Here is a 15,726-nt window from a genome sequence, read left to right on the forward strand (position 1 = left end):
TGAAAAACAGCAGCAAAATCTTCAGTGGAGGTAGTTTTTGCACCTAGTTATCTGATTATCATCAGATGAGGCACTATGTCTGCAATGTTTTCTTCAAAGCACCAAAGAGAATATAAAAATTCAAAATGCTGCTATTTGAAGACATGAAATCCATATTCCATTCTCTAACTACAGGAATATTATAACAATACATTCAAGCATCAAGCACAGAAGTTCTCAAAAAATCAATTAAAAGGGCACTTAATTATTGGTTTAAATCAGTAGCTGCAGTTGAAAATGAAGCTGTTACACACAGTGACACCAGCCCTGAAAGACGTAAAGCATGGCAATGCTCTGTTTTCTGTTGTACTACCTCCAGTCAAAGACACTTGTACTTGAACAGTCATGTGAAAGAACACTGACCCTTCTAATTTGCTCTTGCCATTTTCTATGTACAAAAAGAGAACACAAAGAAAACCACCACAGGAATGCTACCGATGCTCAATTACCACTTCTCATCCTAAGGGGAAAAAAAAACCAAAACCCAAACTCAAATAAACCTCACAAATAAATAAAACCAATCAAGGCTAGACTAAGAAAATTACCAAGACTATTAAACAAAGATCAGAGTAGAAGGACACTGTACTTTTTAAGCACAGAGTCTAGAAATCGAGGAAAAGACAGCAAGTGGGCAGGAATGTGGATATAGAGGGTCTCAACAACCTAGTCTGTCCTTTCCTCCTAATACATGTCAACCAGAAACAACATCTGCCTGGTCAACCTACAAACAAGATAACCAGCTTCCTAGATAACATCCACCTTTGCTTTTCTTGACAGAAAGCAAGACTGGGGGTGAGGTGGTGAAATCCTTTCCTATAACGGACTAGAGGTCTCAGGGTGGGCACACAGTAACTCACTTGCCTTTTTTAATACATACAGATTGCTTTAGTCCCTCCCAGAACATCAGGTTAGGCCATTAAGGTTTGTAAGATTAGTTCTGCCTTTCTAACAAAGTATGAGCCTCAGTGACCTGCATTATTCTCTTCTATGGAAGTAGCAGCTTGATTTGGTCCAATCATTACATTCCTAGCCACACCTCTGACAAAGTATGCAAAAAGCTCTGAAGTTCATCATTCCTGGATCCCAAAAATTATTTAATCTGCAAATCTACGCCAATGCAAGTTGTATTTGTTACCAAAAGGTATAAAGTAAATTGTGAGTTTCAACATGACTGCCCTCCTGTCAGCAGAAATTTAGTATGTAGTGCTCTTAAGCTTTTGTCTCAAGGGCGGCTGTGTCTGAATATGGACTGGTTTTCATAAAATGGACAAACAAAAAATCTCTCAAAAACCATTCACCTACCAAAATACTTTAATAAGCATGACAATCAGTTTGGGAGCTAGACAGAAATACAGGCTTCTACAGACACACCTGAAGACAATTAGTTCTTGGCAATGTGCTATGGCAGCTTTACTCAAAGGTAACATAATAAATACACAGTGTGTAGGTTGAGAGAACCAATGCACATGAAACAGAACAATGCAAAAGCCTCTGAATTTTTCTTTCTCAGGACACCGTATGTTTATTAATATACTTTACAAAGTATATTACAAAATGTGATGTAGAAATAGAAAAAAAGCTCTTTAAAACTACAAGATGATATATCCTATTATTTTCATTTATTGCCCATGCATTTCAAATAGCATTAATCTACAATAAAAAGCAATGCCATTAAATACATACAGGGCCCTAAGAGCTTCAGGTGTAAAATAAGAGTAGCTTCTCACAACAGATTACAGTACTGTTGTGTATCAAGTGTGTAAATTAAAACTTGATACTACTGCAACTCTATCTCATGTATACACAAGAAAATGTATGGAGTAGCTGTGACTATTTTCTCTTAAAGAAAATTAATTACTATGGGTGCAATATTTTTGTATCAAAGGCGCAACAGTTCACAGCCATCTTCTACATCAACATAAAAATTTATTGCAAGTGATGTCAAAATCCATTAAGTCTCCCTTTGTTTATTACCAATTTGCCGCTGGAGGCAATCAGCTCTGTCTCCAACCAGGCTGCATTAGCAGGCTGACTCCAGTGCAAAGTCAGAATGGGGAGCATGAACCACCTCTGAAAATAGTTTCAGTTGACCCAGATAGATTTACACAGAAACAGATGAGTGCTATGAAATCTAGCAGCACAGGTGAGTGATAAGTGGAGTATCCTCCATCCTAGGTGGGTAGTGAGCATATTTGGAAATAAGAATCTAACTCCAGTGAGCTGTTGAAGTTAAGAGTTTATCTACCTGAACTCTTACAGGAATATACCTCTAACAGACTCATTATCCTGTTACATAACTATGGCCATTTTAAAGCTTTTGCAAAAAAGTCATCCATAGCTGAACCTCCACATAGTGTGTATACACAAGATCAGAGTAACCCTTCTATATTCCAAATCATGGCCTCACCTCAGCTAACACAGAATCTTAGTCCTTCCACGTAACTGAGACCCTGCTTGAAAATCTTCATCTACTCTAAAAGTCACTCTGCTTTCCAAACTTGTGATTCTACAATACTGTAGAAGGTAGCAAGAGAAATCAGTTGGAAGTCTCAGAGCTATGCAGCTCTGAAGACGTCAGTGAAACTTGCTTCCATCATTAAAGACAAGAGACAGAACCCAACTAGGATTCAGCTTCCCAAAGCTCTGTGATCTAATTCTACACAAAAGGCTTAATAAGGTTTAGACTCATAATACAATTAGTAATTTAGCTCACAAATTAGACTATCTATTAACACTCCAGCAGAGACACCAGCCATACGAGGATTAAGAAGAAATCTTCTGCCCTCAATATGCGGTGAGAACTTGAATGCTTTAATAGATCACTTCAGCTTCTGCGCAGAATATATATTGCATTGTACGCAATGATGCGAGCATGGCCTGCATCCTTATATATTGAACTTTCATCAATAGGAACCACATTAATAATTTGCACAAAGTACAGTGGAAACTTTCAAACTCAAAGCACAATTTTCACTGATAAAAATATGCACTGATAGCACAGAATACACTATGCATATGCATTTATATGCATTAAAAGTGCACATAAAAACAAAGGCCAAAATAGCATGGACAGAACACAGGTTAACCCAAGCTGTATTTCCAGAAACTATACATGCAACTACATTTCTACAAAATGTTGATATTAGTGAGTTCATGCTGAATTTTGTTAACACCTGATTTACTTGCAATTATTGTGTCAACAGGAGCTTTCTGTAATTACTTTCACAGTACGCCCAAAAATGGCCTTATTCATCTTTAGGTTTTGAGCTTGTGTCTGTGTAAATAATGCCAGTAGTACTAATTCATTTTAGCTTGGAAAACAAACAAAAAAATCTTCATCAGTTTACTTCACACTCCAGTAAAACCCATTCACACTCAAATAATATTACAAATAATGTCCATCTGGTCTGAAAACTAGATCTAGCCAACAGTATCTCATTTTCCACTAGCAGCACCTGCTGTTGCTATCAAGCATTCAGTGTGAACGTACTCAGTGCAGAGACTTGAACTTCACTCACTTACTATACTTACTAATAAGCACATGCTTTGCTGCCATGTCTGTTAGCACATGCACAGAATCATTTTGATCTCATCTGTCTCAGGAAAAAAAGACAAAAAAAAAAAAAACAAACCCACCCTGAAAAAACCCAAACCATTTTATTATAAATAATATTGAGGCATTGAGGAATTGTATTCCCACATGTCTGTCACAGCCTCCCCACCAGAGCCTCTCGGGCTCTCTCAAAACCCACACGTAGCTTTCCAAACCATAGGGGCAACAGGGTGGCCCATGGCACGACAGGATATCCTAATGCGGCCTACCATCCTCCAGTCTTTGCTGTTTTCTCAGCTCAGTCACAGATGCCCAAAGGACTGAGGTGGCAGAGGAAGGCACAAATGATTTGCAATTTGTGGCACACAACAATGAGGAACAGACATGAATAGAGAAAAGCAGGGGGAGAGCACAGGAAGTGGCAGGTAAGCAGTATGTTCTTAAAGGAGGCCTGGTGGTTGCAGCTTTGCTAAATATGTATGTTATTTGCTGTAGGATAGCTGGTACTAAAGTGTAATTGTAGATGGAACTGAGAGTAGGTAAGAACCCTCCCTCTTCTTCTGCACAAAATTCCACAGTACACAGCTCTGCAGATTACTATAATTGGCCAATTCTTTCTTTTATTGCTAGACCACTGTGTAGAGTCAAAGCACTGAAATCATGTGAATGGGGCTGCTGGTGAATGCCACATATTTGCTCAATGCCAGTTTCAAGCATACAGATCTCTCTCTCTTTTTTTTTTTTTTTTTTTTTCCCCCTCCAGTTCTGCTCCCAGAAGTCCAGAAATACACATCAGCCAATTCTGGCATACAAGCCAGAATTGAGTTTTCACTGCTGCAAACCTAGCACTCTTCAGCTTGCAAAGACTTTAACATAGCAAGTTCTGGAAAAGTGCAATTTCTCACTTACAGTGAGTGGTTCACACACTGCGGTTTGAAAAATTCCTGTGATCCACCCCCTACAAGCATTGATTTGAAGCAAACAAGCTTGTCATATACTACTTCACTGAGGAGATTTACCGTGGTCCAATTGAGGAAGCTACAAGTTCATATTCATTTTGAAATTGAGATCTTCAAAAATATTGACAGTTTTCATTACAAAGTGTTGGAGTTTGTGCTACACATCAGAAACTGACTCAATTTCTGCAATGAATGCAACAGAAGCGACAGGTAAGCAATGACTTTCAAAATACAAGCTTCAATGCTGCAGCCTAAACTGCAACCCATGTAACCAAAACGTCCAAAGTAAGCCCCCGACTGATGAGTCCAGAGCTGCTTTCTATTTCTATTCATCACTGAATCATAGAAGGTACCTTCCAAATAAAAATTTAGACATCCAAAGATTGTATCTGTTTTCTCAGTAGAAATCAGACAAATAATTTCAAAAGCAGCAGACAATGCATGCACAATTTATGTTCCCTAATTCCCCTCGAAGTAACCTTGGCAATACAGCTAGACCAAACCCAGACAGCCTTTACCTGTACTTCTCAGTCTGAACATATGCAATACCTAAGGCTTTACTCCCAATTTGAAAATCACTACCTGTACTTCTAGACTCTAAGTCCACTATACGACAAAGAAAGGTACAGGTGAATAAGGCTGAAGTGCACTTTGACCAATGGATTTGCCAGTGAATCAACCCACAAGCACAACAGTATCTTTGTCTGCGGTTGAAAATAGAACAGAAGTAGCTGAGTAATATTATTCTTAAGGGGCTATTTCCACATCATTTCCTGGCATGGATAATCTGATGCTAGACACTGGGCTACAACTTGAAGAACATTTTAAGGCTTCTTATGTTCACACCTTTTTGTGGTTGTGTCAAATTTTTTACATGGGTAATATTTAACTCCCAATATTCAGGATGTAAAGAAGTACCAGATCCTAGTGGACAAACTGACTTTCTGTCAAGCAATTGTACATCTGAAAACGCAACGCTGAAGTTTCTGCAAGACTCGTTTACAGAACTCAAGAAAACCCCAATCCATTTCTGCTGTTGCTGAAAGACTGCTGCAGAAGCCAGGCCTTTATTTGTCAAGAGTGTATTTCAACTTGTCTTGGGCTCCTGAGCCCTAGGCAGTTTCAATACATATTCGCTCTAATGGGTGTGTGCTAGTCTCAAACACTCTTAGATAAATAAGTCAAACCCCAGTGTTTTCCAAACCCCTGAATGAAAATGCTATGCTAATTCACATAAATTCCTTACTAGCCTAGATTTATGTAGGCAATTCTAAGAGCAATTCTTAAAATAAAAATAAATAAAACACACCTCATGGGCTTCATACATGCTCTTCAATCCACGTGCTCTGCTGTCACTATAAACAGAGGCTAGTAATGCTTCCATTTCCAATTTTCAACCTCTAACATTTTAACTAAATATTAACTTTAATTGTGTTTTGGTTTTGTTGGTTTCTCATGACACTCACACACCTAACCAAAAGGCTGCCTTCATACTTAGAAAGTTGCTTGCAAAGGTTTTCTTCCAAGCTAGGACCTAGTCAAGTTGACATCTTTCAGACACAGTAAAGAGGGCATCAACTGCAGTGTCTTAAAATTATCGCTGGGACAACAATTTACCTTACATAACTGAGAAATTACTTCAGTAACAGCTGTCTCTGCAGAAGTTAAAAAGAAAAACAGCTTAAGTGATGTGTTATGTAAAGTGCTTATGTTAAAGTGTTGAATGCAGCACTTTGTAAAATAATCTTCATCTACTCTGCAAGATTCAGAAAAGGTAACATTAAAGGAAAAAATGCTATAGCAATTCTCAGTCATTAACATAGGAACTATCCCACCGAGAACTATGGTTCCTGAAAATGTCCACAATTGTCCCTATCTCCTAAACATGTGACATTATTTAAGCACATTGCTAAGGTTTAAGGGAAAACTGAAGTTACAGGTGGTGACAAATGGCTGCTGTAGATTTTCTGTAAATACACTGGGGGATCTGAACTGCCACCTTTCTTTTTTTTCTTTTTATATGAAAGTTTAGCAGATTTCTCAACCATGGGGAAAAAAAAAAAAAAAAACCTAAAACAACCCTACTGATCAAAACTAAACAAAAATCCACAGAAAGAACAGAAAAGCCTGGCTATGAAAATCCTCACCCATAACACAATCAAATGTCAGAGCATAGACTTAAATCCTGGTCTCCCACACCTCTGTAGGAGTTCTGATCGCTAAGCAACTGACTATTACAACTGGAGTTAAAATACATATCTGCCTTTTTCATGCTGTGCACCGGTGATATGATTCATGTTAGGCTATGTCATCCCAATGTGCAACCAGAAAAATTGCCAGGCTCAGAAAGTTCCACTGAGAGAAAATAATTTCCTGGTTCAGATTATATGACACATCTTTAAACAATTAGTGAGAGATTTTACACTATCAAAATAGTAACTACTTCCCAAAATTGTAGTCGTCAGAACTCTGTTGATCCTGAATTATACTGGTTGACATAAACATCACAGTAATTACAACAGATTATATATAGTCCCATACAGATACGCAAACAGTGTCAACCTTGAAACAAATGTATTTCCTCACAAGTTTCTACCAAGCCTGTGAGCATACTCTGAACAGCCTGTAGAGTTCTTAGGAATCATTGGACTTCTCACACCAATTTTATTTACTGGAAGGATGGAAGAGGAAATAGGTAATAATGAAATTTTTATTTTCAAAGAAAAACAAAACAAATAAATATACAAATCACATAAGAAGAAAGAGCAACTATAAAAAAATAATACAGAGAAAACAGTTACATCTGCTCTGGGGCCTAACACAGTTCATTGAGATAGCAATTGACTTTCATGTTTGTTTTCAACTTTTACCTGGACTGTTTGTTAAAACAGTAAAAAGCCATGAACCTGAGAACAGCAGAAGTGAGACAAACAAGAGTTTGTATGCAGGTAGAGGACAACATGAATTCCTTTAGGAAGATCATAGCTTCTTCTTGAGATATATAACCTGGTAATACCCCTTTTTCAAACCTGGAGATCCTTGTTCTCTACAGAAACTATGTAAACTTGGTAACCAAAACTTTAAAATGTGCATGTAGATGACAATTTTTTGATCATAAATTATTGTTACAGCTATAAAAGAATTACTAAGCATCAGCTCCCAAAATAAGGAATTGTTTGACCTTAGAAGGAGAAGAAAAAGAGAAGGAAAAAACAACCAAACCAACCCAAAACCAAAAAACCAAAATAACTCCCCTGCAACCCCCACTGCTGCAAGTACACCATCGAAAATGCAAAAGTCTGCTAAAGTGTAACAATTCATCAACTCTTTCAGACACAAACATACAAACTAGTGCATAGATTACAAGCATGTACACAAGTACAGAAATGCACATTATGGATGGAAATCATTTACTCAGTCTAGCCTATATTCAGTAGAAAAATAAATGTGAAAAGCCCCTCTATTCATTTACCTATAAGAACAACTCCATTATGAAAACCTCAAGACAGTAGAGGTCCACTATCTATTCACCTGAAAGCACACAGAAGCTACTGTAATAACCTCTTCAATCTTACGTTAGAATCTTCCAGCACAACTAAACAGTTCTGTTACCTAATCAACCTACCTTTACGCACTACAGAATTAAAACAAAAGGCCACAGACAAAAGTATTCTATCCAGTATATTAGTTTTGAAAATAGAATCTAAACAATATTTGGTTTTAGAGTTAAGGACAAAAGTGGCAATAGGATCCAAGGTAATAAAGCATGATCTTTCTGAAAACTTCCCCAAAATAATTGTGCCATAAACCTCAAAGAGCAAAACAAACTCCAAACAACCCTGCTCTGATGCAGCCATAAGATGCTCTATTTCCTTTTCCTAGAAGATGAAGAGCTAAAGTGATGAAAGAGGCAATTAGCTGTTATTTCAGAGCAAAAACACATTTCTCATGATTAACAGAACACTGCTGTAAGAGATATTTATAAAAGCTGAACACTGAAGATTAAAAAAAAAAAGGGGAGGGGTGGGTAGGGAAGAGCCAAGCCAACCTAAACCCTACTGCAACCAAAACTTATTGCTCTCTAAATCAGGGCAGGTTACACGTTGGGGGAGCAGGGGGGTAACAAATATACTCATAAGCAAAATGTTGGTTTTATAGCATTCCACAGAAAAAAATTAAAGATTCATTAACATCATTACAGCTAATCACATGTGTAAAGATAATCAACTACTGTTACGTAACACTGTCAGAAGACATGTTCAAGCCTTGAAGATATTATTAAAGACAAACATGTTCAAAACTAAGATGACAAAAATATGTGAATAATTACAAATTAATTTCTGTTTTCCAGATGTAATTTAGATACTTTTAGGACTTCAGATCTCTTTTTCTAGAACATCTTCTCCTTCAGTAAGTTTCATCTCTTACGCTCTTCCAGAAAATATTATACTTTCCTTCCCACCTTTCCTCCTCAAATACCCTAATTCTCAACTGGCTTCAGTACTCCTTCCTGCCAGTCCTGCTATGGGTTTGCCTGAACAAATGTGGTCATTACATTGTTTCCTACCCTTGCTCCTCAGGTGGCAAAGAGTCACTGTGGAGTCAGACTCTTCTGACTGAGACACTTCTTTCCTTTTCTCTGCAGCTACTGAACATGAGTATGTGTTAGAGGCATAAATACACCTTTATTTTTACTATGATTAAACTCAGAAACTACTATTATTACACTCAATCACCATAATTTATGACTAAATGTCTTTCCTTCATTTTTAAAGAGTATGTGGGGACTTACTCTTTGTACCTTCTTGTAACCCTAATGGAAGTCTCGTGGCTTAAAAACCAACACACCACCTTCCAAAAGCAGAACAGAACTCCACTGACACCAACATCATTTCTGAAAAGAATTCTTTTGCATGAAACAGAAAGCTTGGCAGGTTGTGAGAAGAGATATATATACACTCACACAACACTTAAACTTTTCCTTAAGACAAGGATCAATCAAGATGGTTAAGATATACCCTTATTAGATCTCTATAACAATAAAGCTTGCATTTAAAACCACTATGAAACTACTGACAATTTCTTTGTAATCTCATGCATTTTACTATGTATTTTTATTATGTTATTCATTCATCCTTCTGTCGTATACTAACAATGATACTGAAAGTAGCCTTTTTACAAGTAATTAAAAATTCATTTGTATTATAATCAAACCGGTGCAAACAAGCCACCAATGGATTAAAACTCTCTAGGTCAAAAAATCCATCAAATATTTTCACACCTACCCAGCTCCAGATATACCTACATTCTCATAAAGCCCAGTTTACAGCCCTTCCTCTTTCTATGCTTCAAAAAGTGGATTTAGAGATGCAGCTACACCTAGTGATCAGCAGCAGATCACAGCAGGCAAAACTCAGACACTACAAAAATCAGAAAGGAGTATTTATTCACTCCATTATGTTCACATGAAGTGACAATAAAATTTCTCATACTTCTCCTTCCCTCCCTCTCCCCCTTCCCCCCCCCCCCCCCCCCCCCCTCAAATATACAACCATATGCTCCAAATTGGTTTGGGTTTTTCTAAATGCTTTTTAATACATTGATAACATTACACATTGAAACAGAAATACAGATCTAGAAGTTATCAGCAATATCAAACAAAGTAAAGAGGACTCTCTTGATTTTTCCTAAAGAAACTGAGCTAATAATTCAGCTACATTCACATATCAACAAAGAATTTATTCCCTGGAAAATTTTCAGAACTACTTTTTACAATAGTTGTAAATGTGAGCTGAAAGGTTCATAAATGCATGTCATTTTCTGGGGAAACATCTTTAAAATTTAGTGATGTAGCTACCTCACGTAAGTTTTTGACAGTGATACTAATGAGCTTTAAACACAAGAGAGATCCCTCTCAAATAGCATTTCCTTCAGCACAGAGTTGCAACATGTGAAGTGCAGGATCAGTTCACAGGTCCTGACCCCACAACATCACTGGACTTTGCTCTGTCAAGTCTACACCTATTATCTTCCCCTAGATGAATCTAATGATGCGAACTGAACGGACTTGTCTCAGCAATAATGTGTAAAACTGACCTGGCCACTGGCAACTAGGTTGTTCGACACATTTGCTGACCATTTCAGTGCATGAATACACACACATGAAAAATAAATGATCTCCACATTTCTTCAGGTCAGACTCAAATGACATTAGTGAGATGGAGTTCAGAAGCTTACTCGCTCTATCCTAACATGTTCTGTGATTCGCCTGAGGATTTGCTCTCCCTAGCTGTCAATCTAGCAACTCCTTAGAGCACTAAATACATTATTTTTTTTCATAAATTATATGCTCCTATATTGTTTCAGGACACTGATTTGTTTTCTTTGCAGATTCTGACAAACGTTGCATCGAGAGGCCAAATAAACATCACAGGATTTTTTTTCTTCTCCCTGTGTTATTACATCCTTATAATATTTTGCATGATTTATTTTTAATTTCTGATGAGAATTCACCACTAATTTTTGCAACCAGAACAAGACCAGAATCACTAAAAAAAAAAAATAAACGCAACCCACATACCCACTACACAGTTTCTTTTTTGACAAACTGTTCGACTTCCAAAGCCCAGACCCATTTTTTCCTGAAACATTCTAAAGTACATCCCAGTTTATAGAGAAAAACAAACTTCAGTTCCTCTGTTTCTGTCAAAGGCTGGGGGTTTTGTTGTTGGTTTTTTGGGTTTTTTTTTAAAGGGCAAAACTTAGAAGCAAATTCTTCAACATGCTTCCATTAATTTGCTGGACTATTTTAAAGATTAATACCTTTAGGTGTAAAACACAAATCACGTAATTCACCTATTCACCTAACAGCTGTAACAGCAGCAGCAAAGATCTCTGACAGAGGGAAGTTTGGTTTAAGAATCTTCCCCCACAGCTCTCACCATGTAGTGAGGCCAAGTCCACACTATGAACTTTAACTGGAAGAGTTTTGTTGATGAGCTAACAGTGTCAGCCACTAATAAAGCTGTATTTTCAGTAGCATATGTTACTTCCCCTTGGAATACAGACTTGATGGATGGGTGAAGAGGAAGGAAAGCAGGTGGAATAAGCAATGCAAGCAACAGCAGAACTTGTTAAAATGATATAACCACACTTGGAGCTCTTTGCTGTTAAGAGTGATCAGAATATCTATTCAAGATTTCCAAACAGAGATCCTAAATACTCTGAGAAATCTCTTTAAACACGGTCAATTATAAGAGAAACTTTTTATTTTCTATACATTGCTCCAATTGCCAGAAGTTTCATTTCAACTGGGATAGGAGCTATAAAGATTTAACGTATATTCTTTCTTTCATCTTCCCTCTCTGCAATCACCAAGCATCAACTTCATCACCCTAAGTTTCAGCTTCAGCACATCAAACTTCTTCCTTACTTCTGTTTCTGAAAAATGCAGTTCCTGTTTGAGAGCACCCATACCCAGAAATGAAACAGATTAATATAAGACACAACACCCATCCAGAATGCAAGTTTTTGTATTTTTAATAATAGCTTGAGGGCTACTATTCTCTATGTAAGGCCTTTACTAGTCACTATGAAAAGTAATTTTCAATTTTGTACAGCACTTTTCCTCCTATTGTTCTAATAATTGCCACTAGTCCTGGTGCAAAGTTCATTACGAATGGCCTCTGACAAGCACTTTTAGTCAGTCAGTCCACCCATCCAGATCTCTCTCTCAATAGCCCTCCCTTAGTCAGATTCAGGTCATAAGCAAGAAGCATCAATTTCAGTAAGCTGTGTGCAAATCTGCATCTACCTGCACACAATACCTAATTAAAAAACACCATTTCCAAGTTCTATTACACATCTCCTTGCCTTTGATTTCAGCTCCCCATTTTGCTATTTGACAGAAATCTTCTCATCCAGACCCTTTATTTTATATAAGGCCTGATATTTAGGCTTGCAGTGCCCCTTCTAACTTTCCGCATCTCTGTGTTTGACTTAAATCTCTCACAGGAGTGGATTGCTTTCCCTAGCCTGAATAATCTAGCAAGGAGATGGAAGAAGAAACACAGTGGAGTCAGGTGGCATTACGCATGACAGGAATGCCATGTTTCAGGAACTTTTGTAATATTAGCATTTAGTCTTCACATGAGACCCCTTAATATTTATGTTAAAATTATAAAGAAAAGCAGCTAAATCAAGTGTGCTACGGTTTCTCAGAAAAAAAGCTAAAAAAAACCACAACCATATAAAAAAACCCCACCCAAACCTACTCTCGCAGAAAGACTCCAGCTACTTTTAAGATAAGCAGCACTGCCCATTTAAGATACTGCTTGCAGTAACATCTCATGAATTCAAATTCTTGAGACCATTTGCTTCTTGAACTGATGAATCCAGAATTTTAAATTCTTTAGTTAAGGACTCAGAGAAAATCTCATTGTTATTAACTGTTAAGCTGCTTTCAAAAGATTACTCGAAAGCTTCCAGGCCTTAAAAAGCCAAGATCTGATGTTTCAGTAAGATTATTTTCTAAATAAGAAATTTAAATGAAACAATAGCTGAATGCAAACTTAGAACCAAGTTCTGTAAAAGAAATCAGTCATTTTAGAAAAGGGTAAAAATAAAAATGGAAGTAGAAATGCCAGAGATTACTTAGCTCACCACTGCTATTCTTTGCTTAGAACAAGTATCAAGCTAGTTTTGTTTCTTTTTCCTTTGTTTTTAAACTTTTTATACATTACTCATATAACCCATCTGCAACAAGGGATAGCTATTACAAAAGACAGTTACCCAACTCAAGGACAGATTTTTCTGTAATTTAATTTCTATGACACTGATACATCAAGCTTTTAACAAAAGCAACAGCAATTTTTTCCCCCAAGCAAAAATAACTCCCAGGCACACACTTCAAATGGTAAAGTACAAAAACAGAAATTTCATCAGTTTTGTTCTGACCCTAGTATAGTATCAGCATATCGCATGCACAAGTCATTTAAATATCCAGAAGAGTTGCCCCAGCTTATCTTTAAACAAGAAGTAAAGACAGTTCATGCAGGTCAGCAATGAGTTATGGATTTATCTTAATAAAGCAAGAGATTTCACTGAAGTCTGGACACTAGACTTACAATATTAATGAGTTATAGGGCTAATATACATGAGTTCAGTTTCATAATTCACTACAGAGCATAGTTTCTTCCTAACATGACTGTTTGGAAAAGATTTCATCATTGTTATATATCACCACGGTACAAAACATTTTTCCTGCTCAGGGATCTTCTGTCTCATCTGCAGTAAAAATGCTGGAGAGAAATTAGGGGAAATGCAGCTACGTATACAAAAGGTCCCTGGAACGTAACATAAACCCAGAAATGTTTATTTTTTTAAAGCAAGTTTTAAAACAGACCACCAATCCCTAGCCATGAAACTTGATGTAGCTACAGTGTTGCACAGAAGCAACATATAATATACAAAACATAAACTGTTCTGCAGCGTGAACAAGGACAGTCAAACGTATTGCTTCCCACCACCAGATCAAAGCACACTTCGCATGAACCGAAGACCAGATGTCTTCAATTTAACGTGCTTTTCAGTTGCACTAACTTCATGTTAGGAACAAAACAAACAAACAAAATCTGAAGTTACTCTTCGCAGTGAAGCACACAGAACTATTTCACAATCCCAGTTTCTGTCTAAAAATATGGGTTTCTTCAACATATATATAGAGCAGGGGAGCAGGCAGAGGACTCGAGACCAAGATAACCATCTGCAGGTCTAGAACTTCAGGGACCAGATAAAACGCTGTTGACGGAGCACTTTGCCGGGCTCCTCGCTGGAGGAACCCTGACACCCTGCAGAAGAGGGCAGTTGCTACCCTGCCCTCTGAGGTGACAATCCTGGGGGGCTGCAAAACACGAGGGGCCAGGGCTTTACCTCCGGCTCTGCTGGCGTTCCACAGCCGTACTTGGGATAGCGAGAAAAGCGGGGAGCTCCGGGGGAGAGTGCGGGCAGGCCGCCGGGGTCGGGCGGGCGGTGGAGCACTCGCCGGGCAGCACCCCAAGTTCCCGTTTCCCCGTCGTCAGCCCCGCGGCTGGGCGGTGGCTCACCTCGCCCCTCCGCCTCCCGAGCCGGGACACCGGGAAACTTTCGGGAAGTCGGCGGCCGGGGTGAGCCCGAGTCCCGCCCGTCCCTCTCCAGCCCTGCCCTCGAACTGCCCGAGCCCCGCCGGCCTCTCTCCTGCCTCCTTAGCGCCCTTCCCCTTTGCCCGCAGGGGCATCCCGGCACCACCGCCGCCTCCTCCGGGCACTTTTTTCCCCCCGCTATGTACGCAGCGGTTCCGAAGTGTCAGCCCCGGCAGGAGACAGGGAAGGGAAATTAAAAAAAAAAAAAAAATAAATTAATAAAAAGCAAATAAAAGAAAACCCCAAAGCAAAACCCAACCAGCTCCGAAAGCTCAGCGCTTCCCCCTCGCACCTCTGCTGCCCCCGCCCGCAGCCAGCGCTACCGAGCCCTGGGGCAGGCGAGACGGTTTCTTACCTGTGAACGTCTGCGCTCCCGCCGCCAGTAAAAGTCCGGCCAAAGTAACCAGGCAAGTTCCAACTTTCCCCATATTTCCACCCCTTCCTGCTCGGGATCCAGCAAAGTGCCAAAGTGTTTGCCAAAGTAGGAGGCGCCCCTCTCGCCCCCCTCCAAGCAGCGGTGCAGGCGGGGAGGGGGCAGCCGGACTCCCTCACTCGGTACCCCGCGGGCTGTATTCCCCTCCTCGCTCTCTATTCGCTTTTAAGGGCAGGGAAGAGGGGTGCAAGGGGCCGGGGGCTGCCCGCTTTCCTCCGACCGCGCCGCTGCCCTCACCCCAGGGGCCGCTCGTCTCTCTCGGTGGCCGGGGAGAGGGGGGCACCGTGAATCCCAGAGTCTCCTCGCCCGGCGCCGCCGTTAGTCCCGGTTTAGCTCGGCTCCCTGACTGACTCGCGGTCCCCTCCGGCAGGCAGGCAGGCTAAAGGGAGCGCGGGAAGTCACGCCCAGCCGCCGGCTCCGCCGCTCTCTCCCGCTAGAGGGCGAGGCTCGCAGCGGCGGGGCGCCGCGGGCGGGATCGCGGTTACGGCCGTCGCCTGTGGAGGCGAAGTGCCCAAGCCTCCCTTCCCCCCCCTTCGCTGCCCCGAGAGTGGCTTTGTGAGCAGA

At 39.7% G+C, this 15,726-nt stretch overlaps 1 protein-coding gene across 1 annotated transcript in view; it reads right to left on the reverse strand.

Annotated features, from left to right (window-relative positions):
* Nucleotides 1-15,157, reverse strand: part of PTPRM (protein tyrosine phosphatase receptor type M) — a gene marked incomplete at its 5' end in the record, with an annotated part of 476,815 nt that extends 461,658 nt beyond the window's left edge. Inside the window, one exon of the mRNA XM_080610125.1 lies at nt 15,085-15,157. Within this exon, the coding sequence (XP_080466251.1) occupies nt 15,085-15,157 (73 nt within the window). The remainder of the gene's footprint in view (nt 1-15,084) is intronic.
* Nucleotides 15,158-15,726: the final 569 nt, after the last annotated feature.

The sequence above is a fragment of the Psittacula echo genome (assembly GCF_963264785.1).
Source record: "Psittacula echo genome assembly, chromosome: 2".
Taxonomy (NCBI): domain Eukaryota; kingdom Metazoa; phylum Chordata; class Aves; order Psittaciformes; family Psittacidae; genus Psittacula; species Psittacula echo.